This window comes from Leuresthes tenuis, unplaced genomic scaffold, assembly GCF_036924035.1.
Source record: "Leuresthes tenuis unplaced genomic scaffold, fLeuTen1.0.hap1 SCAF_14, whole genome shotgun sequence".
In the NCBI taxonomy this organism is placed as follows: Eukaryota; Metazoa; Chordata; class Actinopteri; order Atheriniformes; family Atherinopsidae; genus Leuresthes; species Leuresthes tenuis.
The window spans coordinates 14532688-14559031 of record NW_027325368.1 but is presented as its reverse complement, the minus strand read 5'-3'; the positions used below and the strand labels follow the sequence as shown (position 1 = coordinate 14559031).

The 26344-nt window shown below is 41.3% G+C and overlaps 1 protein-coding gene across 4 annotated transcripts in view; it reads left to right on the top strand.

Annotated features, from left to right (window-relative positions):
* Positions 1-26344, top strand: part of pbx1a (pre-B-cell leukemia homeobox 1a) — a 47626-nt gene that overhangs the window by 14820 nt on the left and 6462 nt on the right. For 2 of the 4 annotated variants that reach the window (XM_072364450.1, XM_072364449.1), the window contains exons 3-7: positions 20013-20257; positions 22061-22251; positions 22522-22657; positions 24596-24755; positions 25624-25736. In XM_072364450.1, the coding sequence (XP_072220551.1) occupies positions 20013-20257; positions 22061-22251; positions 22522-22657; positions 24596-24755; positions 25624-25736 (845 nt within the window). The remainder of the gene's footprint in view (positions 1-20012; positions 20258-22060; positions 22252-22521; positions 22658-24595; positions 24756-25623; positions 25737-26344) is intronic. The other 2 variants (XR_011907615.1, XM_072364451.1) reach the window with 1 other exon arrangement.

Here is a 26344-nt window from a genome sequence, read left to right as displayed (position 1 = left end):
GTGCTGATGTTATTGATCCAGGACCTTCCGAATTCATTAGGAGATCCAGCCCAACTGTGCCGCATCTTTATTTATGTTGCTGCACCCTCCCTGGCCTGTTTCTCTCTCTGCCTCACTCCCTGTCTGCCTTCCTCTTTCATCCTCCATGCATTATTCTTTTATTATTCTTTTACAGCTGCCTTATCGCCCGCATTTTGGTGAGGATAAGACCTGTCATCTTTGGGTCTAGTCTGGGGAGATGATGGGAGACTTCAAGGGGGAGGAGGAGGAGGAGGTGGAGGGAGGAGTCTGGCTGGAAAGAATGCCTGCTGTCCCCCTTTTTCATCATCTGAAATGGACCCCCTCCCGCCCCCCCCCACCTTGCTTCTCTCTTTCACTCTCCCTTTCGCTGTCTCCCTTTGTAATGAGAATCTCTCTCTAATTGAGGGAGCTGCAGCAAGCTGGCCGAGGGCGGCAGGGTTAGATTGTGATACTGGCTACGTGACCGTTATGCTGATAGAGGTGGCGGATCAATAATTTAGGCCCTGACCTTAATGGTGGTGTTAAAACGCTCATTCCTCTGGAGTCTGGAGGCCTTAAAGGTGCAGAGGTGGATAAAGGCGCGGAGCTTGCTGGATGTGGAGGTGGGGGGATGGTGGGCGAAGCAGATAAGAGGAGAGGTGGAGAAAGACGGAGAGGGAGAGTGTATTTGCAGTCAGCCTCTCAGTCTGTGAAAGGAGGGATCATGAGTGATGTTTTTCCTTCCTCTACATTCAGACTCTCACATTGTCACTAGCATTCATCCTCTTAGTATCATGAATGCCAAAAGCTTTTTTTTTTTCCTTTCTTGCATGTATTTGGTATCTGCTTGTAATCCTTTTTCATAAAAAAAATCTTTCACCCATTCTCAGTGATGCACAGAATGCATCACCAGACAGCAGAAGTGAACAAAGACTGCAGTAACGAGTGGGTTTAATCTGGTTCTGGGCTTGTCTTGTGCCTCCTAGCTTAAGGCCATGCTCATTGAGGATTCGGACAGCCATCGATTTGATTCTGAGGGACATTAACGTCACAGCCTGATGCGTCTCTCTGAATCTCCGAGACTCATTCCCTGCTGGCAGGATGCGACCATCCCAGCTCTCCTCTGCTCCTCCTCACCCACCCAGCCACCCTTAGGGGATGATATATTAGATATAACCAATTCAATTTTATGCAGCCAGGACAGACGCCCTAGGGACATAAACACACACATTTTTAATACACTCCTCACCAGGAAGCCCAATGCGCCAGAGCCTGCGGCTGCCCTGGGTCTCCTCTCACACTCAATTATTAATGTAACGGCCGTAGTGGCTTAATTAAATAATAAAGGCGAGCTCACTGCAAAGGAATGGTCCAAGGACATGTCAGGGGAAGAGGTGGCTTTTCTAAATGTGTGATTTTGACATATATGAGAAGGCAATAACATTTTGTGATAGAAATATCTTATTATAAAGAAATATACATTTATGGTGTGTGTTTCTTTGACTTGTTGGGATGCTATTTCTATGCCATATATTAAATTAACACCCGTATTCCCCCTAAATTACTTCGTGACAGCAGTTGGTTTCATAATATTTTATCCAAAAAGGGTTTTCTTTAAAATAAAATCATTTGAAAGATAGGTGTGGGCTTTGGGCTCAAGTCTTGATCTGCTCATAAATCAACTGTCTTGAGAGTCGGGTCAAACTGGGGCTTGTGATTCCTCAACTACATAAAAAGACTGATTTCCTCAGATTATGGATTCCTGCCACCTCGAGGGCAAGCTGAAGGAAGTACTCTGTCTCCAATATGATGAAATGTGGCGTTATCTTTTACTTTGTTTCATTAGATTCACTGGAGATTACACACTACCCTCAAAGACTAGATTCTCCAGCTTTCTAAGATGAGACATCCACTGGCCTCGGGGCAAAAAGATATATTTGCTCACTCCCATCCCCACCCCGTTTCTCTGGGTTCATGTCAGTTTTAACTTGCAATTAATTATTCAAATTCTTTTTGAAATGCAGGGTTTCATTTTGAGTGGCTTGTTCAAAGGCAAAAGCAGGTTTTTCTCCCCACTAATGGCAAGTAAGCTCTGCCATTAGATTGAAAAATAGGCCCATTGTGTGTGTTGACTTGGTGGCGTACTGCGATGAAGGATTGCGACAAACTGGAGTGTTTAAATCGTCGAATTGAAATTAATGCCCTCTCAAAGCCAGGCTTGCTGACGATACATTAAAGCTAATACTCCAGTCGAGGTCGAGCAAATGTTTGTTTATATACATGAAATGCGCTTGGAAAGAATGAAATGATTGGATTTTGCCAAAGTAAACACTTGTATTAGAAAGACAAAAGAAACAAATTGTAATGCAGTGGGGTGTGGGTGTTTCTGTGTTTATTGTTTTTTTTTTTTTTTTTTACTGTTTTTGAGTAATCCTCCCAGACGTGTTTCATTTATGCTTTATTTTTTTAGATCTTGCTTATTTAATTCCTTTTTTTTTCCCACCACATTCTCATAGCACATCCCACTATTTTCGCCTGCTGACATGTTGAGATGCTTTCAAAGGTCATGCTTCAAGTCTGTCTTGTCACATCACTTATTCCGGCAGGTTTTATTTATTCATGCCACTTTTTGATTTTAATAATTTAATGCAGTGAAATGTTTCTTTCATAGAGCAATAAAGTGATCGCAAGGACTGTTGACTTCTCTAAAAATATGGTTATATGGCCTCTCCGTACAGCATGGACAGTCTTACATGTTAAGTGTGAGCTGTTGCTGTCAGTAGAAGCTGTAATGTATATTGATTGAAATGATCCTTCACTGCAACTGCAGCCAGACGGCCTCTACGATGTAGTGTGAAGAGTGTATAAGAGGCTCTTTTTGTACTTTTCCTTTTCCTTTACAATTTACTGCCAGCGGCTGAGAGTGGTATTTATTTTCCTCACACGCTGCTCTGCTATCCTGGAGTTGGCAGAGTGATTTTGTAGAATAGAAACATTATAGACTGTTAGTGTCAAAGTGTTAAATGTGATGTATAGAGCTGGGGGTTTCAGAGGGAGGAGGGTGGACAGAGTTGAGGTGGAGGCGGTAAGGAGGTGAGCACTGCCAGCCATGACTGGAGCAAGGTGCTCATGGGAGAGAGGAGCCATCCACCATGTGAGGGATGGCAGGGTAATGTGGCGGGAGGTAATGGCTTTTCTCAGTCCGCTGAAACAGAGGGGAGATCATTAGGGGCTGCTGTGCCGCACAGCGCAGTCCGTTTACCCCGACTCTGCCAGCGCCTCCTGTCAGAGCAGGGGTGTGGAGATACTCGTTGTATTTGTCTGTCTGTTTTTCTGCGGGGCTGGCAGCGAAACTCCAAAGAGGATAGAGTGTTTGATTATTATTTTGGGCCTTTCTTACCAGGATGGATAGACACTGACACTTCGGCTTACGGCTGCACTCTGATATTTCCTTACCAAATGCTTCTGCAGCTGTGAAATCAAATTGAAGAGCCATGGCCAGGCCTGATGACAAAAAACAAAACTTCTTGACTTTTCCTTTGCTTAATCAAGTATTATTTCACCACAATCAGTTCAGTTATGTGAGGCAGTGGAAAAAATAAAAAAATAGAGATCACAAACCGTTGAAGTTTCAGGGTAGTTGAATTTGATTACCGATTTGTTTTGATCAGGGTCGCGTTTCATTAAAGAGAGCTGAAGGCGTTGAAACTGCAGCTCAACACATACCTTTATAGTTGAAAACTTAAGGCCCAGTCAAAAGAAAACATGCCTTTTAGTTTGAAAAGCAAAATAACAATAAGCCCTTCAGATCTTAAAATGATCACCTTTAGCAAAATAAAGATGACCCCTTTTTTATTTTCTTCAAACTCATCTGTGCTTGCCTCTGTGTTTGTTTGGTTTACAAATCACCACAGCGGTTGACATTGATGTCTTACAAAGCATGTTTTTCAGAAGGTGCTTTAGCCGCAGCCTCTGGTTTTAAACTTTAAGCGTGAGAAAAAAGCCGTTTGTGAGATGTTTGAAATGAAGGTGTGCTTTGTGCATCAGCCAGGAGTCCTCACAACCAGTTAACAGCACTTTGAGCTGTCGGTCGATTTTTGCCCCGGCAAGCCTCCAGTCCGGCGTGACAGAGAAGATTGGACGTCATTAGGGTCTACACTCCTTCCGCTACATGGGGGGGTGGGGGTTGGGGGTGTAAAATGGGCTCTGTTGCTGCCAAAAGTGAGGACTGTTATTGTGTATCTCCATCATTCATATAAAATCTCCCACAGAGTTGCATGCTTATCTTGTGCTGTCATATACCTGCTCTGTATTGGTTTTCCAGATGTTTTTTTCTGTTTGTTTTTGCATGCTGTTCTGTGTTAGCTGAAGGCTGGTGGGTGACTCATGTCCTAAGTAGAAGACTCATTGTCAAGACTTATTCAAGCCGTACGAAAAGAAGCTTCTGAGAAATATGATCGCTCCTGTAAAACGGACCAATTATTCCCAATTGACAGCCTTCAAAGCCCACTTTTATTGGCCGATTCAGCCAAATAAAATTTTATTGTGCAAGCGGAACGGGACTCTGTCATTTTTGCATAGCTTTTCCAAGCTTAGCCTTTATATGATCCCCGTTATTACACCTCTGTGACATTTAAACTTTATTGAACAAGACTTTAAAATCTGTATGCAGTCTATAAAACCAGAATTTATTTCTTTCAGATGGCAGGAAGGTTCTTCAGCATTCCAGTGCTGACTGCAACAGATTGACATGGTTTTGCACATTTGAATGTAAATGAACTGGTAGATTTTCAATTGTATTTTTTAAAATAAAATTGTTCTCCAACTAACCACCATTTTCTAAAATGAATCTGCTGACTGATTTGACAGTAGATTGTGGAAGTAAACAGCAGAGAAAGACAACACGCACTGTCAGTGTCCTACAAAAGTTCAACATTGAGCTGCATCAAATAGCTTTGTTAATCATTGATTGATATTGAGAACTGAATCAACTCATGGTTCAAGAACTTTTTTCAGCCCAATGTGACGTCATGTCCTTTCATTTTGTTTAAAACTGCAAGTAATTGTATTAATTTGATCTGTGAGTTTCAGAAACTTGTGATTTGTGCACATCACTGTTTCCTCAATCCCAAACTAATGAAGTTCAGTGATTTACTTTGTCTATAAATTTATTGAAAAACTGAAGATTAGACAAAATCCTTCCAGTTTAGAGTATGGCATTGATGATTTTAAAAAGAAAAAAAATACACAAATATGATAAAATAGGACATTCAACTTGATCTGTTCTTTTAGAGCAAATATTATGACTAATATTATCAAAGGTTAAGGTTCATATGAGAATAAATGTATTTCCTCGATGACTTGACTGAGAAAAACTCAAACAGAAAAGAAAAAGACGCTGGTAGAAAGGTCCTGCCCCCCTCCTCTGTGTAATTAAAAGGGGGTGTCTGTCAGGGATGCTGCTGCTTTGTGTGGCCCCATATGTTTGGGCGCTGATACAGGGAGGATTATTCTGTTTGGAAGCCTGATAACAGCCTGTTTATAACCTTGGCAAAGGCTGTAGCCTAATCTGGCAGCAGCACATCTCTCCCCACCTCCAACCCCCAAAATTTTCACAGAAAAACCATATTGGCTATTTTTCTCTTCCAGCAGGGGAAGTGTTTTACCTATATCTCCCATATGTGTCTATGGTTCTGATCCACCTAAATATGAGCTGGTGATATTTACCTTTTCAGCATGGTTCCGTTTGCGAACACAATTATTCCATCTTATTTTGGCTGATTGTCCATCATCACATGCTCAGAGAGGAGCATAATGCTCTCTCCTTTGAATGTATTTTTCATTCCTTTTTCAAGGTTTGAGTTGCACAGAATAATTTCAACACTTTTTCATTCTTTATCCAGACATCAGTGCTCCTTTTGTTGGAAAGTTTCATTTTTTTAATCGGCAGGTGGATTAGATCAGTCTTTTGTTCTCAGAGTATATTGTCATCGGGCTTCCTTTCACATGACTGAGTGTGTCATGATTTCTATTCTACTATTGGAAACTGCTTTGTGTTTTGAAGTCTTTTGTGCTTTTAGAATAGCAGCTCCAAATTAGACTAATTGCTACATGGCAGACTTCAGGAAATTATTAGAAGACTATTGTTGTTGCCCAGTATGAAGGCCATAATCTTAGGATTTTATGCAAGAATCCCTGTTGTTTAAGTGCTGTAATTCAGATAAAAAGATGATCAGTGATCAGAAACTTTCACTGGATTTACTGGAGCTTTCATTTTTTGATACTTTACCTATATTCAGACATGAACTTAAATGGGCTTGCATGGGAGTCCAAGGAGATGAGAGGCAATAGCCTTATCCAAGGGATGGAATTAATTCCTTCAACATAATACATGCATGCAAAAAAAGACAAAGATGATACATATGTGAAGAGGTATAAGATTTCTAAATAGAGGCAAAATATAGCAGTAAGATGTAAATCAACCACAAAGAGAGACAAAACAGCCATTAAAAAAAGATGCAAAATGACAACAAGGAGACATAGAATGGCCACAGAGAGAAGTAAAATGACCAAAATATGACCCAAAATAAATGCAGAGGACCACAAAGATAAATGTCTACAACGAGCCCCTCGATAACTATAAAAGGCTGAAAAATGACCACAAAAGAGACACAAAACTAAATGAGACATGACAGAGACCCAAAACAGTCTAACTGAGATATCAAGCAAGCATTCTAAAATGCAAAGTGTCCAAACAGAGACCCAGAGTTTTAAACAGAGGCATGCCAAATTTGGACGATAATGTGACACAAATCAAGAAGAGACTGTCATAAAGCGAAATTAACTAGCCACATAGTGACAAAAAAATATTCAAGAAACTCCTGTTAAAATACACATTTTAAAAATTACAAAACAAGTCCAGTGATTTAATATGTCTGCGACAGAGCCATAGTAGCCCTAAAAAAATTTAAATTTAGGGATTTTACTTTTGATGGACGTTTTTTTCACATCTATACAGGTACATTTATTTGAGTGAATGATCTGAATATTTCTTCCACCATTGGAGATGACAAAATATAATTACATATATCATTGATTTGATTTTTTGCTTTTTCAGTCAGACAAAAAAAAGGCTTGTCCTGAACCCACATCCTGAACCACATAATTCTTTTGAAACCTCAGCTTAAATGTTCATGTTAATAAGACGGCTCCGACTCTGCTGATTAGTTACCAGGGTGCTGAATAACAGCCGTTCTCAGTAAGGCACTTTTCTGTAGCAGGGACCCTTAACCAGCACACTGCAGGGAGACCGAGAGCTCGGAGTGGCAGGCAAAGAGAACTGTCAAACTGTCACATTTCTCCCTCCTCTTCCCCCTGATAAATTAAAGTTACACAGTGTGCGTGTTGTAGCAGCGGAAGGCTGTGCAGAAAGCCTGGCTCCTCAGGTCTCAGGAGATAGCTGGCAACTAGGTCAGACTGATAATGTAATCCGCTGACTGGATCCTCAGCCCACTACACCCAGAGTAGAAAGGCATGACAGGAATGAAACAGAAATGTAGGAGGAAAACGGTAACTTTTACGCGTTGCTGCGCATTACTTTGCTGGTTCCAGTTAATCAAGCTTATAAAGGAGTAATGTCCATGCAGGAAATGTACTGATAACATATCCAGCTGCTGTGTGCTTGCATGTGGGACTGCACACACCTGATTATTCCAAAGGTGTAATCCCTGTCAATAAACCTCACACCCCTCGCTGGGGAATCTTATTTACACGGACTCCGTTTTTCATGCTATCTTTGCAGCACATACTGCACTGCACGTGCACAACAAAATAGTACCATGCGAGTCTGCAGGGAGAGAGTGACAAGAATAAGTCCCTGCATCAGCAAGGTGCATTTTCATTCCTATGCAGTACTCCAGAGAGGCTCTGTGGGCCCACTGTGACAACTCTGCCTCCCTGCAGGTGTAGAAATGAAACAGGGCCTATAAATAGCCAAAGCAGCTGGGAGTAGAGGACTGTAGAGGCGGGGAGGGAGTGTGGCTGGGAGGGGGTGAAAAAGATGTCCAGCTGGGGATGCAGGTGTGTAGAGGCTGACCGACGGAATACAACTGGGAGGTGAGGTGACGCCACAGCATGATCCAGGTCTAGAAGTGGAGATCTTCAACATTGTGACATAGATCTGCTGTGTACATTTGATGATACTGAAATACAGGATAAGACAAAAAAGCTTTGAATTATTGATTTTATTCAGAGATAAATCCTTTTTTTTTTAAAAAAGAGAAAGTAGTATTCAATTGGGTTACAATACGTAAAGAATAATGAAATAAAAATGTAAATAACTACATAAGAAAAGAACTGATACACTGAAACTTACTTTTCTTATTCAAAAAGTGCAAGAGCGAGATGATTTTAATTGATTTAATAGATAAAATAATTGTACTCACATAGAAAAATTCAAAATATTTACCTCATCAGGTCTGTATTGTCCTTCCAGTAAAAGTGTGACCAGGATCAGTTGGAGATCCATTATGTTGAAAAATAAAAAGTTTGATGCTGTTTCCATGGTTACAGCATTCTGACGGAGCCTCTGCTGTGGACAGTAACAGTGTTGCTATTTCTCAGTGTCACAGTATCATCAGCACTGAAGGAGCCAAATCAAAATTATTAAAAGTATTGGTGGGTTTTTCTGCTGACAGCACGGGTTGGAAGATAAATATGTAATTGAATCTATCAATGATGATCGTGAATTTTAAACGAAAGTGAACAGTATGCTTTCTTGATATTTCAATCCATTTGGACAGCATCCTCACTTTTGTATTACAAAGCTCATCATATAGACACAGCTGAGCCCAGCAGCAACACAAGTTGTGCATGTGTTCTGAGTGGCTGAGATTAGCACAGGGTCTCACTAGAGATAACTAAAGTGTCAACAAGCTACAGTAGTATCTCTGAAAACATGCTGTTTATCTACACTTCCCGTGTACATTGTGTCGGTCGTGGCAGAGTTCAGTTCATTGGTGACAGCAGCTTTGGATTTTGTGTTTTTTAAAAGTTCAAATTCTCTGACTTTGACAAAAGCCTCGACGAAATGACAACTTCCATAGTGTGCTTTTGCAGACGATGCTTCACTTATAGCCCAATCACTGTGACCCAGGTTGAACTCATAATATTTCCCATCTGCATGGATGTTCAAGTGGGGTTTCAATAGTGTTTGTAGAGCATGTGTTCAGTGGTCTTTTGTCATACAAGTATCTCATATTTTAGTGGGATATTAGTGTTTCTGGCGTGTCCTCCTGGTGCCACAGGGCTGTCTGCATAGCATATCGGCTTGCTCTTTTTAAATAGAGCAGTGTTGTCTTTATTTCTTAAAATCAACTTCCAGCTTTTAGGGCAGAAAATGCTGCTTTCATTTTCATTGGATGACTTGATATGCTTCTCATGTAAATGACATCGAGCACTTGCACACTGGTGCATGCATTAATGCATTAATCTCTCAGTACTGTATGCTTTTCTTGTGTGTTGCTGGAGGCACAATGACACATTCTCATCAAAAACACATTCCACTGCTTGTAGTTTCACTCCACTCAGACTCACACACACAATTCAGTACTGATTGACGGCAGGAGCTCCCTCTGACCTAGTATTTTGCTACAGTGGGACGATCCCACAGGCTTGTGATTAATGACTAGGCTTTATCCGCTAGTCGAGTGGTAGGCCTGCCAGCCAGACCACTTAGACTGCCCGGACCACTACCTCTGCTGTAAACACACTCTCCCTCTCTGACTCTTTGTTTCTCTACGTCTAACTCCCAATGCCTGCAGGCACTGCATAGTCATATTCTTGTTACAGCTCTAAACCATCAACCCAAGTTGACCAACCTACACCACACACACACAAACACTCACACACAGCACAACCATGCACTTATAGAACATTCCTATGAACTTTTCTCCCATTCATGCCAAGCATTAGTCAAATATTATTTGCATTATTTCTGCATTAAGACATGAATCACGCAGCAAAAAACCCACTTTTGTTTGTCTTTAAGTGCTATGTTTTGTTTATGCAAAATACCTGGCACTAAATTTCTATCATTGAAACTAAGCGATCACCCATTTGGCAGGTCACAGCCAGAGCTGTTCAAATTGTAGACCGAAACAGTGATTGCTAACATTTCTCTCTCTGGCAACTTGGACCAAACTAACCATCTCTGGTTTGTTTTGCAGAGTAAATCTCAAAGGAATTTCTCTTGTGACTGCTTCCAAACAAGCTGCATACACAGCAGAGAAAGGATGTTTTACAATGATAGGTCTCTTCCTCATAAAAGCACGAATAAACAATATTTCCTCCTAGGACAAATCCCAACGGTTACTATACTGATGGTACCGTGCGGCTTTTTACACGTTGTCGTTATCAGTCCAACTTCAAGCGTCTACACTGAACTCTTGTTTGAAACTTTTCTGATTTGACCTGGTCCAGCAACACATTGCACAAAAATCAACAAAATGACCCTCAGTGATATAGTGCTTCAGACGGAACCCAAGTGGTGTTACACTGATTTCCAAGAGGCAAGGAGCAAGCTTTGATTCCACCCTGTTTTAAGCAGCTCAATCAGAATAAGGGTGTTGTGGATGTCTTGTCTGCTGATTGGAAGCATCACCTGCTTTCCTCAAGATTCATCCAAACCAACCTACCAGAAACCTACCAGACAGTCCAGTCCAAAGTCAACATACAACTTTAGATTATTTATTTGACAAAATTGCAGGTTTGCAGACATTCTGATACTAAAGATACCTCAAAATGTTAGTTAGATGATGTTTAAGCCCATAAAAGAAAAAGTTATTTGCATCTGTTTGAACAAACAATTAGTCATTGCTGCTTTTCATGCTAAAATGACAAATATTTCATTGGTTCCTTCCTCTCAACTGTGTCAACTTCCTCTCATGTCGGGTTGTGACAAGATGTTACAAAATGTTGTTGTTGAGTAAATAAAAGGCATTAGTGTAAAAGTATAAAGTAGCATTACAAGGAAACTGCTTCAGAATTGGACTTTCAATACTTGAATAAACAGACAATTGCTGCTGTAACCACAATCCTGGAATGTCAGCCTGAAAGACTCAACACACTGACAGCCAGAACACTGATATTTTTAGCTTTGCCATAGTTTGTCATGGGACAACAAAAGTATCCCTTGTAGTTTTGTGTGGTGTGATCTGAGCTTGTGGAAGGCCTCGGGGCTTTTGGTGTATGAGAGAAATGAAGGAAGCTGTAGATGCTGCCAGTAGTTTAACCCATAAAACCTTTGAGTCGGCCTTCCAAATAAAGAGCACAATATTAACACTCATCCCAGCAGACATTATCTTTGAGTTCATGACGTCTGTGTGGATCCTCCTGTATAGGATATTTAGTCTCAGATGTTGAAGTACAGATAATGTATATACACACAGATTCTCATTTTGAGTTTTATCTATATATAGAGAGGACAATAGGATCATATCTATTTACGGAGGTTAATGGCTAACATCATTATCATGCCATTCAAAGCACTCAGTGACCACTTGTGCTTTATGGAGAGGAGCATTGTCATCATGGAAGATATTGCTCCCAGTGGAGATGAGATGTATCATGGAATAATCTAAATAGGCACTCACAATCTTTTTTAATAACGGGGTGGGGGGTGGGGGGTAGTACAGACTTAATCGTGTGATTTTAAATGGACTCAGTCTAGATAGGCTGGTTGTAATATATCAGAAGCATCTCAGTGTTTTACTCTGTACATAGTGGGTGTAGTTTTGTTCTACCATAAGCCAGCTTTGCTCTCTGGTGATGGTTTTGTAAAATTCATGTTCACACGTTGTCGAGTGAAGCCGAGCACAGCGAAGCAGAACCACAAGCACCACTGTCTATGAGCAGCCATATGGTGGGCGTCCTTGCATGGTAGCTTAAGGGAGCCTTTCTCCCTGAGATGGACCAATTTTGTTCAGCAATGAAACTAATCTCTCTCAGCCTTTGGTGTTCATCAGACCCTGCCCCCATCACCCGTGTTTGTGTATCACAGGTCCCAGCAGACCACCTGGAGCAGGAATGGCAACCTGGACATCCCAGGTAGACCTGAACAGCCTCCGTCACGTGGTCTGTGCCTCCTCAGTCGTTGAAAAGCCCACCCCTTCTTGTCTAGCCCTGCGCTGTGCCTCCAGATGTGGCTTAATTTACTGCGACTCTGCTAATTGCTGTAATTAAGGATTAATTACTGTTAATTACCTTCGCATAAACTCATCAACAGTCAAAGAGCGGGGCCTTATGAAATGTGCCATGCGCTGGAACACACACCGTGGGGGACTTGAGGAGTATTGTTTTACTGGACCTCTTGTTTCATGTGTTGTCCTGGTGCGTGGGGAGGGCTTGTAGGGCAACAGTTAGGGCAGGATATTAACTATCATGGATGGCATCCTCCTGGCTCTCAACACTTCACACATCACCTCCTTCCCAACTGTTGTCCAGGACAGCATGCTTACGCTGGCTGTCATTTGATTAGAGGCTGACATTAATTTGCTAAAACTAGACGACACAAGTAGCTGTTTCCAGTGTAGTTAGATGAAACACTGCTAATACTAACCTCATAAAAGTTTGGCTGTGAACTGCAATACTTCAAATGACAAAATCTAAAGCTGGCATTTGATGCTGGTTTCTTTTTTCAGATTTGTCTACCTTCTTTCTTATTCCTTTGTCAGATTCTTCATGATTTCAGTCCTAACTTTGGTCTATTTGGCTCCTTCGCAGAATAAAACTGGATTGTTTTGCCATGTTGACACCAACTTTAACCTGTATATGTAGGTTTCTTTTAAACATGGAAGTTTAACTTCGTAAGATGTATTTCTCTTGGTGTGTCACATTCAATGTCATAAAAAGCAGCATGGAAGACCATCATCGTGTCTTATCGGTTGCGTTTAGCTTTTCCTCCTGTTTCTTCAAACTCGACACTGACAGTCATGTCCTGCTTGAAAGGAGGCGGATGGAAATTGTGGCTGAAAGATGAAAGGCCTGAGCAGTTGCAGATGGAGGAGACAAGCCTTTGCTATCTTCTTTAGATAGATTGTTGATAGTGGCATTGCGCCAGAAAGGGGAAGAAAATGAGTTTGTCCACCTGGGTGTCATGTTTCATATGACATCTTATCCTGTCATTTGAAACTCTCTCAAGTCTTCTTTTTTTATTCTTTACACGAGTATCAGCATTGCTATACTTTATTAGAACAATTTCTCACTCCAGTATGGCGTTTCACCGTTCAGAACACTTTTGCCCTCTAAACATCCACTATTTCATATCTTCACTGACTTGCCCACTTGTTAAAGAGAGTATTAATGTCAGATTTTAGGTTTTGGAAAGTTATAGAAGTGGTGCAACAACAGATGTGATGGCTTGAAATCCCAGCCTTCTCTTCATCCTTTTGTTATCTGTCACCTGTTCAGTGTCACATAAAAGCAAACATGCCTGAAAAATATGTGAGGAATTTGAAACATTACCAAGCCTGCTCAAGGTTTCAAAGATAGGTCTTTTGTGTACTCTGTGTTTTCCTGTGCACTTTCCTCTTTCCATAGAGATGTCTTTGTCTCTGCAAGCAGGCTCCAAGCTCGTGACTATTCCTCAGTTCTTCAGCTATTCAACCACTGCTGTTCGAAGTACAGCCTGGAGCTGTTAGAACTGCACGGGCTAAGCACGAGTTGGATTCAATCAAGGAGATATATATTTTGAGACACCTTAAGAAAGGCTGACAGCCAGGGGCTAATGTATTGCCTATTTTGAATAATGAATTATTTTAATGAAGGCTTTTAAATGGGAGTGCTCTGTGTTGGTGGCAGGGCGGTGCTCGGAATGGTCTTCTCCTCTAGCGCTGGCTGCCTCATTATCAGGCCAGCCCCTCAGGCCTCAAACTGGCCTGCTTAAGCCTCAGATGATGACGATAATTACCGTTATTAGGAGTAGCTGCAGGGGGAACTTGTTCTGAAAAACACCAAGCTGAGTTCTTCCCTTGCTCACCACCACCACCACACATGCACAAGAAACTGCCGATCGCCAGTGGAGAAAGCAAGGGAAGCAAAGAGACAGAGGGAGAGGAGACAAAAAAAAAGAGGAGGGGATGAGGGGAGCGGCCACCAAATCCGCCTAATGTGACGCCTGTCAGCTCGTCTCCCACCAGCTGTCACCTCCCAAATGCACTGGGGTTCATTTTTTTAATTGACACCTCGCTTTCCTATTCCATTTCTATTTTTCGCCTTTCATTCTCCCTCCATCACTCTCCTCCCTCCTAGTCTGTACCATCCACATCTCCTCATCTCTGCCCGTCCCTCCAGTATTTCTTTGGTGCTTTTTTTCCCCCTGTCCTTGGTTATCCCCATCCCCCCACCCAGTGTCAGCTACAACACTTTAGCTCTGTCCCCTTTCTGCACATGATACTAGAGATGGCTGATAAAACATAAAACTGTTTTAGAGGTACTTTATGACTATGCCCTTGTGTGCTGAGACTGTACAGCTTCCAATCATCAGGTGATGGAGAGAACATTTTGGAAACTTTCCTATCAGTTAATGGATAGTCATGAACAAGCCAGTCCCTTTCATGACATCCATTGATTGCAAACTATGAAATTTTATAATGATTGTTCATAATGTATTGATTGGCATTCTGACATCATAATGACATAATGACTGGCTCAATGCTGCAGCGTATAATGGTTGTTTCATTGGTTTTTAAGGAGCCAAGTATTGAAAGCTGAGATCAGTGGATCTTCAGAGCTGAGACAATGATGAACTGATTAGTCCGTTGACAGAAAATTAAAATACCAAGTAGGTCAATAATCAGTAGGGTCATTTTTCATGCAAAATCGCAAAATGTTACCGAGATCACTTTCTCAGTTGTGAGGATTTGGTGCATGATGTGTTTGACAGTAGATAACATGTTTGAGTTTAGTGCTCTGGTTTGCACGGAAAGACAAAGACTTCAGTTTTGGTTATATGATCATTTTTCGATTGTTAACAGATTCTTGGACCATCGACTTCACTAGGCTTACAACAAGCACATAATATTTGGCAAATAAAGCAAGTTGGACTGGTAAACGTGTTGAGTCAAGTCCTGTCACTGGTATTATATAATAGTCTGATGGCAATTATTTGTAGTGATCACAACCGCTCATTATTTTCCCATCATTTCCCACCTTTTAGATTTAACTTGTTAAGAACATCTCCCGATTGAGCTCTCTTTTATGTGCTGAGGTTTAATAGCACCTGGTTGGAGAGTTTATCTCTGATATTCAACCTGCTGCATTTTTATTAGCATCTATTCACATTAACGTAATGGATTTAGTTCCAAAGCCAAGCGCTGCAGCACTCTTGCGGGCACAATGTGGTTTTAACCCAGATGACAAAGGACAGCTCAGCAACTAGCTCAGCAAAAAGATGGTGATCTAAGGCGTTAATACTTTGAATATAAAGATATGTCTATGTATCCTTTACCCCACCCACTTCTTCTTGATTCTTCTTAAAGTTGCATTTGTTACTGGACTACTTTTAGTTGTGAAATTTCCTTCAAAGTAACAAAAAAAAAAGACATGTTAATGACAATATAGTGTGGCACAGTGGGCTAAATATCTTCATCGTGTTTATTATTCTCGGAGTAATGAATTGTTAAACCTTGATTTTATTAGTTTTAGCTGTATATTATTCAGGCAAACATCTTAGAGGGTTGCTTGTGTTTTTGGCCACTTTAAAGGGAAAATTCTTCATATTTTACACATCAAAGTCTGTTAACATCTCTTGAGGAATAGATGTGAAGAGGGTCCCATGAACTCAGATAAGTGTCCTTCTCTCTACTATAGCCACTGCATTGTGGGTATTGTAATCAGCAGATTTTGATGACAAAGAGGGATATATAGAATAAAAATCCATCCATTCATCTGTCGACTTTGAATCAGATTGTGTTTAAATAGTACACTGCCGAGTCACTGCAGTAAACTTTAAACATCTTCATATTATGTTTGTGGAGGGAACATTTAAGGTCTAAGTTAGTTACACATACAGTGAGGAATATACTAAAACCATTTGAGTTTAAAACATAACAATTGTTATATTTTGTTGAGAGCTCTGAATCGTAAAGTCAAACTGTCTTTTTATTAGTTTCGATCCAGTGCAGTAGACATGATCCCATGAAGAGTCAATTTGATTTAATGTAACATAATATTCATTTAGTGTTCTCAATAATGATTACTGTATTGTTGAGCGCTGTAGTTTAATTCTAATCTGTGAGCTAGTTTGAAATACGTGACCTTGCTGCATCTGATGAAGACTGCATTATTCGGACTTTATCATATGCAGATGAGGGCAGGAGGCTGAACTCCTGGAAAAAATGGGGAGGGGAGATTTTGTATTAGTGATACCTGTCATGTCTGCTGTAAATCATGCTGCTTTTTTCAGGTTCCTAGGTTGTTGTTGTTTTGTCTCAGAATGCTGTGTGGCAGGGATGAATGGTGGTGATGTTACATTATCATGTGCCTGTCGCTTTCACTCCTGCTGACTGCTCTGTGACAGGCCCACACACACGCAGACACACACATATTTGTGTCAGGAGCACGCCTGATTTATTAACTGCTGAAACCTTAGATGATGTGTGCCCACACAATCAATAGGGAGCACAGCCACTGCCTGGTCCTCTCTTGGGTCATGTGATGTAGACAAGAGCTAAGCAAGAAAAGACACACAAACACACACACATATCTACACTGCAGGGCAGCGGAGTGTATTGCATTACTGTATTGATGGGAAATGGATCAAGTCCAGTGTTGGCTGGTTACTGCCAGTCAGAGACAGGACGGATAAACTTTCATCAGGGCTGTCAGGGACATCACTGCTGCCTTGTTTGATTCTAAATCTTCCTAATTGTGACAGAATGCTTCGACATCATTAATAAAACATGTTTTCATTTAAAAATGCTCGCTAGGCGCCAGGCTCGGTGCTCAGGCTAGTTTGACAATGTGCATAGCAATACATTTTTTTTTGCTGTTTCTGTCTATATGTCATTCATTCACAAAAGTACATCTTTGTGTTGTGTCTTGTGTGTGTGTGTGTGTGTGTGTGTGTGTGTGTGTGTGTGTGTGTGTGTGCGTGTGTGTGGGTGTGCTCCTTTTACCTTATTTCCAACTTTACGAGTGGGTGGCTCAATTATCCTGTTTATTTACACTCCTGCGGTTTGCAAACAGTAGGCAGTGTAGCGATAGGCATGGTCCAACTTTTGAAGAAGTAAAACAGCAAATATCAATTTTGTTAATATAACAGAAACAAAGGGCTTATTCTTAGATTCCCTCTCATTATTCAGGAAACAGCTTGAGAATTGTTTATGATTCATTTTTAATGCTTTGCCTTTGTGGGTTTAGTGGCCCACATCTCAGCAAGGAAGAAATTACACAAGAGCGTGCACAAAGGGAAGGAGAGAAGAAGAAAGGAGGAAGGGGGAAGGAAGCGACAGAGAGGGGAACTGAGCCCTCTCATTGTTCAATTAAGTCTGTCGGTAATGATCAAGATGAGATGATGGCCATCTTCCTTTTATAGATACTAATCTGAGACTGTCTATGGAGTAAGACAATGCCGAGTGGTATGGACCTCGTGCCTTTGTCACTACAATAGACCGTGAAATGTGTTTAAAAGGTTTTTGGTGTTATTGTGCTGCATGTGATTTATTGTAATAGAGGGCACTTCCTTCTGTCGGGTGATTACGTTAATGTATAGTCCATGGTTGCAGAGTTCACAACGAGCACTCTGACTTGCATTGAGGTTTAATCGATTTCATTGCTATTACTGAACAGAAATAAATAAAGCTGATGGCTGTGGTTGGGGTAATTATGCCACAGCACAGTGAATTGTTTGATTTTTCTTATTAATTGTATTTATTTAATCCATTTCATGCTTTTAGTTGTGCACTCGGGGACTTGGAGGGAATGAATAAATCACTCTTAGGCTCATTAGATTCCCCCTCTGGTTGGGATGTGCCACTATTTTGTCAGAATCAAATTGGCGAGTGTTATAATTTCCCGCTGGTGTGATTCACATGAAAAATATCCACATGTTCATCTACCAGCCCACATGCACATGTGCCCACACACACACGTACACGCGTTTGCTCCCCATCTGAACTCCTGACCTTTTCCAGCCGTCTGATAGCCATTGACATTTGCCTCTTGAGCGGAGCTTGCTCACGTGTTGGAGCTGATGGGAATGGATGATGTTGTTGCTGGAGGAGAAAAAGAGAGGAAAGAAAAGGGGTGGAAGCAGGGCGGGGGGGTTGCTGAAAAGAGGAGGACAAGGGTAGAGAAGCTTCCCGCTCGGCCCCTGGAATCCATCTGGACCCCCTGCTCAGCAAAAAGGTCACAGGGCGACTGAGCCTTACATCCTCTTTACAAAGAAGCCACTGCTGTGACCTGAGACTTCTCAGCTACAATATGGCTTTACTGCTCTGTCACACAGCCTGTCATTTACCCTCACTGTCTACAGTCATCACGGAGACATACAGTATGTGGTGTAGCTTTGTGATAAATACGTGGATTAGAGTGTGTGCGAGACAGGCTGTGGCAGCTTCGTCTTTGTCCTTGAAGACAGCGGATGGAATGGAGAGCTGCACCTGGTCGGCTGTTTTCAGCACCTCTGAAAAACGCAGGATGCTCTGCTTCTTTTACCAAGGGAGCCTTCTGGTGGCAGAAAGAGGCAGGGCAATAGAACTGATCCTCGAAGAGACGGTGAAACACCTTTATGTTTAAACCAAACAGCACAGTTCAAATAACGCTGTGATAAGAGTCCACGGAATTTGGTTTTTCTTTGAGAGTAGCTTGTGTCACATTTTTCTATCATATAGGAGTGTAACTGGGAGTGTGTGTACCATAGGCTGAGAGTGTTTATGTTGTTTATGTATGTATGTGCGTGATCACCTCAGCAGGCCTGCCTTTGATACGTTTAAACATCACTCTCCACACCATAAGAGATGAGCATCAGTGGAGCATCTGTAAGTTTAGGATCAAACACTAGCTGACACTAACAGTATAAACGAAAAGTATTTTCGGTATCCAAAGCCATCTGTGAGCTTTAATTATGAGACGACTTTAAGTCGAGTGGATAGTGTAGCAGTAAGAGTGCTGCATTTCTTGTGGGTGACAGTAGTTCAAAGACTAACCCCCATGCATGAAAGGTACTACCTCCAGTAGGGGTCCTTAGGAAAGACCCCCTTACGCTACCTGGGATATGAGTGTAAGTCACTTTGGATAAAAGTATCTGCCAAACGCATTAACATAACTGCAGCGCCAGTGTTTCGTCTTAAGTGTCAGAACGGCAGTTGAGTGGTTAATTGTTTTTATACAAAGAGAAATCTTCTAAAATACTGCACTTTGAGAAATATGCTGTTTCATCGCTACTATTGAGCGATAAGAAAATAATTTAATGGCCCCATTGCATGATTACTTTTTAACCTTTTACCACTCATTGCTGCTCTTGTTAATCATCGTGTTTTTAATTGTACGTCTAAATCAGGAGTTAAGATTATTTTATTTAGTTTTGCATGAAATAATCACATCAGGCTTGTGGTTTTTTTTATGTGTTTTTGTATTTAAACTCCATCTCTAAAGATAAAGCCATCAGCTACAATCCAAAAACAGTCTGAGCATACCGAGAGCTATGACAGATGAACTCTGTGTGAATTTTTATATGAAATGATAGTCAGAATCGATGAAATGATCATTTTATGGTCTTACTTAGCTGCCAGCCTCTGTGAGTCTGCAGGTTTTTATGGCAAAGGCTTGAACTTTTATAACGACGGCCATATTTCTGGAACTTCGCTCTGTAAGTTGGAGCAGGAGGAGCAGTTAATACTTTTTTTCAACTGTTATAAAACTCTTGCACCTCACTATTCAGTCATTTTAAAGATGTGTGTTGAAAGGGCTTTTGGTGTCAATGTTTTCATGCCACCATCTGCTCTCCTCTCCAGTGCTCAGTATTCGTGGTGCCCAGGAGGAGGAACCTCCAGATCCCCAGCTGATGCGACTGGACAACATGCTGCTGGCAGAGGGCGTGGCTGGGCCGGAGAAAGGTGGTGGGTCCGCAGCTGCGGCAGCCGCCGCGGCAGCCACTGGTGGGGTCGGCGCTGACAACTCAGCAGAACACTCTGATTACCGGGCCAAGCTGTCTCAGATCCGACAAATCTACCACACAGAGCTGGAGAAGTATGAACAGGTGGGGAACAGCAACCTCATTCTTTATTACCTGCTGCTCTAAAACGCAGTCAGTGTTCTGTCATTTGAAGCATTTCATGGATTATGCATGCTCAGTTCCTCTGTACGTGGAGGATATTTATACAGCAGTTTTATTTCAATAAATAATCAATACATTATGGGCTGGATTCCTATGTCAGAAATAATTTGGAGCTCTTTGTTCAACCAAAGAAGCAGTAACTGTACTGACTGACTAAATGTAAAATCCTATTGTGCTACAATGGGCTTGACAGGGAGAAACATGCTAAAGTTGCTCCAGGTCTGAAAATGATAAGCACATACTGGTATATATTGCATCCAATCTCAATGGTATAAGCCCCTTTTTTTTGTTTGAAATGCTCCTCTGACTGTCCTCGTGATGGGGAGTAAAACTTCATCCCCTTCTGGAGGGATGATAAGTTCATTAATACTCGAAAGAACAGTTGCTATCCTAGATTTCTTTTAAATTTACTGTTTGATCTACTCATCGCTGTTACATGTTTTAAAAAAAACAACCAAAAAACGTGGATCTTTTAATATGTGGATAGGGAAAATGGATAAAAAAAAACAAAAAACTTTGACACGTAAATTAAAGTGTATTTCATGTAATCTGCTATACATACTGCTCGAATAATGATCTAGCAGTAATGGTGACTATACCAACACCCCTAATCTTTTCTGTTACATAATGAATCTGACCTCTTACCACTGGCCAACCTTTCCTGTGAGTTAATGATAGAAGAAAGATGCAGCAAATGAATTAATGAGAAGTGGGCGAATGTCTCTGTCTTACCATTCATACTACTTGATCTGGCTTTATATATATATATACATATGTTTTAGCAGCTGTATCTTGGGAAATATTAAATGTTATGAGCCCAAATAGAAGTAAGTGATGTACTAATATGTAAGACAGACGTTTCCTGATAATTGTGAGCTCTTTTTTTAGTATAGTAATATAATGCTCTTGAGATCAGCACTCACAGGACAACTCATGACAAACCAAGCTTTCAGAGATGCTATCTTCAGCAGGCAAGCAGCCATTATATCAGTCACACACCAGCTCTCCTCCAAAGACTGTAACGTCTTGTCATTCCCTCGGAAGTCAAAGCGTTCTGGGTTTGTCATCTTCTCAGAGGAAGGCTAGTCATCGCTAACTGTCACAGTCAATATACACCTGAGCATTTTTATGTCACCACGCTATGTACACCCCACGTGTGTATGAGTGAGTAGTGTCTCGCGTGTGTGTGCAAGCAGAACGGTTGCTCAGTGCATCACTTTGACTGACGTAACCCTGGTGTTGACAAGCAACAGACACCTTGACTCTGAATGCAGTCATATCCAGTGACTGATTCAGACAGAAAGAGAAAGAGGTAGACTTAAAGATGGAGTGAAAAGAGACGGAGACAGTTTAAACCTCTTGAACGTGAATGGGTCTGAAAGCCTGCTGTCATTTTAGATTTCTCTTCACTTGTCACATTTTCTCTTCCATTGAAAGAAGTCTTTTTAATATTCTGAGCGCTACGAGTTTCACTGCCTTCACTGTATGACTCCGCTGCCACATTTGTTTGGCTTGAAACATTGCACCGTGTCTCCTGCTTTAATTTAAACTATTCTTATTACCTCTAACACTTCTACTGTTACACTGTCAGCTCTGCTTGTATGAAGCCCACCAGTAAAGGTGCAGCCTCTCCAGAATCTAATTTCACCCTTTTGTTCTGTCTGAAGCTGTCGAGTCTCAGTGATAGTTATTCTTCTTATGAATCCTGTCTGTCTGTGCATCCAGGCGTGCAATGAGTTCACCACCCATGTGATGAACCTGCTGAGGGAGCAGTCTCGAACACGACCCATCTCGCCCAAAGAGATCGAGCGCATGGTCAGCATAATCCACCGTAAATTCAGCTCCATCCAGATGCAGCTGAAACAGAGCACCTGCGAGGCCGTCATGATCCTGCGCTCACGCTTTCTTGATGCCAGGTCTGTGTGTGTCATTGTGGCTGGTTACAGCAGAGCTCATCCCTTTGTTGTAATACTATTTTGTGTTTTAATTCTTGTTTTTATCAGTCACTCTCTCGTAACATTTCAGTCTGAATTTATGGTTTATTTGACTTTTTTTGCTATCTTATTTTACCTGCTTCATATATTTGTTGTGTTATTTAAACGCTTTTCATTTATTTATTAGTTCCACAAATAAGCCTCTAACTTTCTTTTCTGCACACGTCTTTGTTCCTGTCTGTTTGTGTCCAGACGAAAGAGGAGGAACTTCAACAAACAGGCGACAGAGATCTTAAATGAGTACTTTTACTCCCACCTCAGTAACCCGTATCCCAGCGAGGAGGCCAAAGAAGAGCTGGCCAAGAAATGTGGCATCACTGTTTCACAGGTAACCTTAAAGAACAAGAACACTTCAGTCTGGTGTTTGAAATCAGCGTGCTTTCAACTCTCGTGACCTTGGGTTTCCATTTGTAACTTACATTAACAACAGTTTAAAAAAAAAACAAAAAAAAAAACAGTTTTATCATGTACTGGATGTCAGTTTTAATTCAATTCAATTCAATTAAATTTTATCTATATAGTGCCAAATTACAACAATTGTCATCTCAAGCCACTTAAATAATATAGTCCAATTCAAGCCAATTTGAATTCAATTAATTGTAATCATAATCCAATTCATTCATATAGAGCCAATTCAAAAAATAATATCCTAGCTAAGGAAACCAACAGATTGCACCGAAACTTGTCTTCAGTCCAATCTCCCGTCCTGAGCGTGCCTGTGGCAACTGTGGAAAGGAGCAACTTCCTTTTAGCAGGAAGAAACCTCTGGCAGAACCAGACTCAGGAAGGGGGGCCATCCGCCTCGACCAGCTGGGGTTTGAGAAGACAGAAAAGAGGGAAAAGAGGGGGGAAAAACACCATAACACCATTCAAAGGATATCTGTTGGAACAGGGAAACACAAGTTAATTACCACAATAATGTCACATGTACGTAATATAATTTGAGAAATTAAACAGGGGAAAAAGAGCAAAGTGAGGAAAGGTGTGACAGATGAGGTCCCCCAGCAGTCTAAGCCTATAGCAGCTTAACTATGGGATGTTTCAGGATTACCTGAGCCATCCCTAACTATAAGCTTTATCAAAAAGGAAAGTTTTAAGCTTAATCTTAAAAGTGGAAAGGGTGTCTGCTTCCCAGACATTTACTGGCAGCTTATTCCACATGAGAGGGGCCTGATAACTGAAGGCTCTGCCTCCCATTCTACTTTTAGAAACTCTGGGAACAACAAGTAAACCTGCAGTTTGGGAGTGAAGTGCTCTGTTAGGAAAATACCTTACAATGAGAACTTTAAGATATGATGGAGCTCGGTCATTAAGAGCTTTATATGTGAATTTTAACAATACACTGGCTTCCAAGCAGCTTCAGAGTAATAACTTGGGAGATGATTTACGATAAAACTGTATGTAACATTAAAGTAGTACAAACTTTTAGATAGAAATGACAAATTTACAATTTTCTCCAATAGATTTAAATTTTTTTCCAATCCCATGTATTACATCAATAATTTCATAGATTGTATGCACTTATTCAGTATTCTGTATCTTTCACACATGCTATGAAGTCCTGAAATGATTTAGAGATGTTCCAGAGAGATGACATGTGCAAACTCAAAATCATTTGCTCTGGGCATCTTGCAGAGATTTTCTTTCCAGCCTCTTAGTAAAATGTCTGGAACATCAGCTGGTGAGACAATGTGTGGGCGTAGCAGCGAATGTTCCACAGCATTTACTGTGTGTGTGCATGCGGGTGAGAATTGTTACTCCTTCATTCTGCTTTCTGATGACCTCTCTGCAGCTCTCCATTCAGTTCTTGCTATTGTGGATATGAACAAATGCATAATGTGTTGATATCAACACGCCAAGGAGCCTCATCCGCTATTCTCAACGTGTTGCAAAGAAAACACAATAATCTCCACAGCCTAATTTCTACATCAGGTCCTGCCTCCTGCCCACTAAAGACAGATATCCCCCCACCCCCCACAGAAAGCCGCCTGCTGCAAAATGTCTGTGAACAGCAACTGTGGGAGAAGTCCAAACCAAATTGTCTGCATAATCTCTGAAAAATCCTGTGTGTTCATGCATGAAAACGGTTTGATCAAAACCAGAATAATTATATTTCCAAAGAACTGCAACAAAAATCCGAACTGTGTCATTCTAGCAACAAAAGCAGGTACTAGCCAGTGCAATCAGCATAAACCAGCCTTTGTGTGGATGTATCGACATTACCTTTGTTCTAATTTAACTGGCTGCTTTTGTACTTTTGTAACAGGTATCAAACTGGTTTGGAAACAAGAGAATCCGATACAAGAAAAACATTGGCAAATTCCAAGAAGAGGCCAACATGTATGCAGCAAGGACCGCAGTCAATGCAACCAGTGTGTCGGCTCATGGCAGCCAAGCCAACTCCCCATCAACTCCCAACTCAGCAGGTGAGCTTTGGGCTCAAATTAAGGCTGATTCGTTACATTAAGAGACACTCCAAGAACTGAGAAATTCATTTTCTTAATGCTGGAGCAGATTGATGCACACAGTGCATCTTCTCACAACCAAGAATTCTGTCTCTGGTTGTGTTTCTTTTAGATGAATAGATTGCGCCTCTTCTTCCTTAATTAACCCAGAGATTTCCTTTGGCCTTATTGTTGTCCTTGTTCCACTTCTTCTTGTCCTCCTCTGCCTTTTTCTCATTTTCTTTCTCCCTCTCTCTGTTATTGACCTCTTGGTCTTGTGGACATTAATTTTTCCTGCCTCTTGTCCGGTTGACCTCATGTATGCCATTAAGCTGCTCAGAGGGCAAGCGGAGTCTTTTGTCATATAGAGACTTTGCAACTGTATTGGATTAGGACCGGGTGTTGAAATCAAGTTACGCGATGGTCTCTTTACATCTGGGGAGCTGGGGTCCATTAAAGGACGTAGACAATTCTTTGGGTCTTCCTGCGCATCAATTACTACTTCCTTAATGAAAGACTAGCAGCACAGACATTTAACAGTAATATAATCTATAAGCCTAGTTTTAACCTCAATAGTTTTACAATGAGATTCTGTCTGTTCTTGCAGGTGGATTCTTCCACTGAAATATGCTTCAGTTGTATTTTGATGTTGACCTACTGTGTCCTCTGTGTGCAAGTTTGGAGGAAAAGCTTTTTTCAGGATGCCTGCCACCCTTTCAAACTAACGCACTTAAAGCACTTTTGCTCATGCATGATCATTTTAACTCCTTTCTCCATCCCTCTTTCGTTCTTCTCTCTCCTAATCTGTGTCCTGCTCTCCATCTTCCTCTCTGCCTCTGTGTATTCTCAGGTTCTGCTGGCTCTTTTAACATGTCAAACTCCGGAGACTTGTTCATGAGTGTGCAGTCCCTCAATGGGGACTCGTACCAAGGGGGTCAGGTTGGGGCCAACATACAATCCCAGGTAGGCGCCTCTCCAAGCTTTGCCTCCTACGTGACCAAAAACTGGCAAACTTCTTGAGATGATTTGTGATGTTGCTCAATCGCTGACCAGTCTGGGAGTTTAGAATGAGCTGACCTACACAGTGAAACAGAGGGTACACATGGCTTGAGGCTTTGCATTAATGGAGATACCATTGTCAAGCTACTGTTGAATAGACGACTGAAGACAGTTTTGGAAACATTGCAACACTCGTCAGCACTTCTGACAAGAGTTCACATAGCCACTGGTGCTCTGTGGCCTGACCTTGCCCCAGTGGACAGTTATGACCAACACCGTGCTACAACTCTCACCATAGTTTAAGAAATCACCACCCACGGTGAAATTCTCTTCTGGTTTTAATGCTTTTAGCATAATTTCCTGATCCCACCCTCCCTTCTTTTCAATTTAGATCAGCTCTTCAAAAGCTTGAGGTCATTCATGAATATGCAAAAGGGTTCTCCCTTATAGGAGGTAAAGAAGTCTTTGGGTTTGCCTTTAAAAAAAAAGTTACACATGTCAGAGTGGCCTCGCTCTTAGAGATTGAGAATTAGTGTCGAAAGCAAGAAACCGCAACTCGGACTAAACTGGCC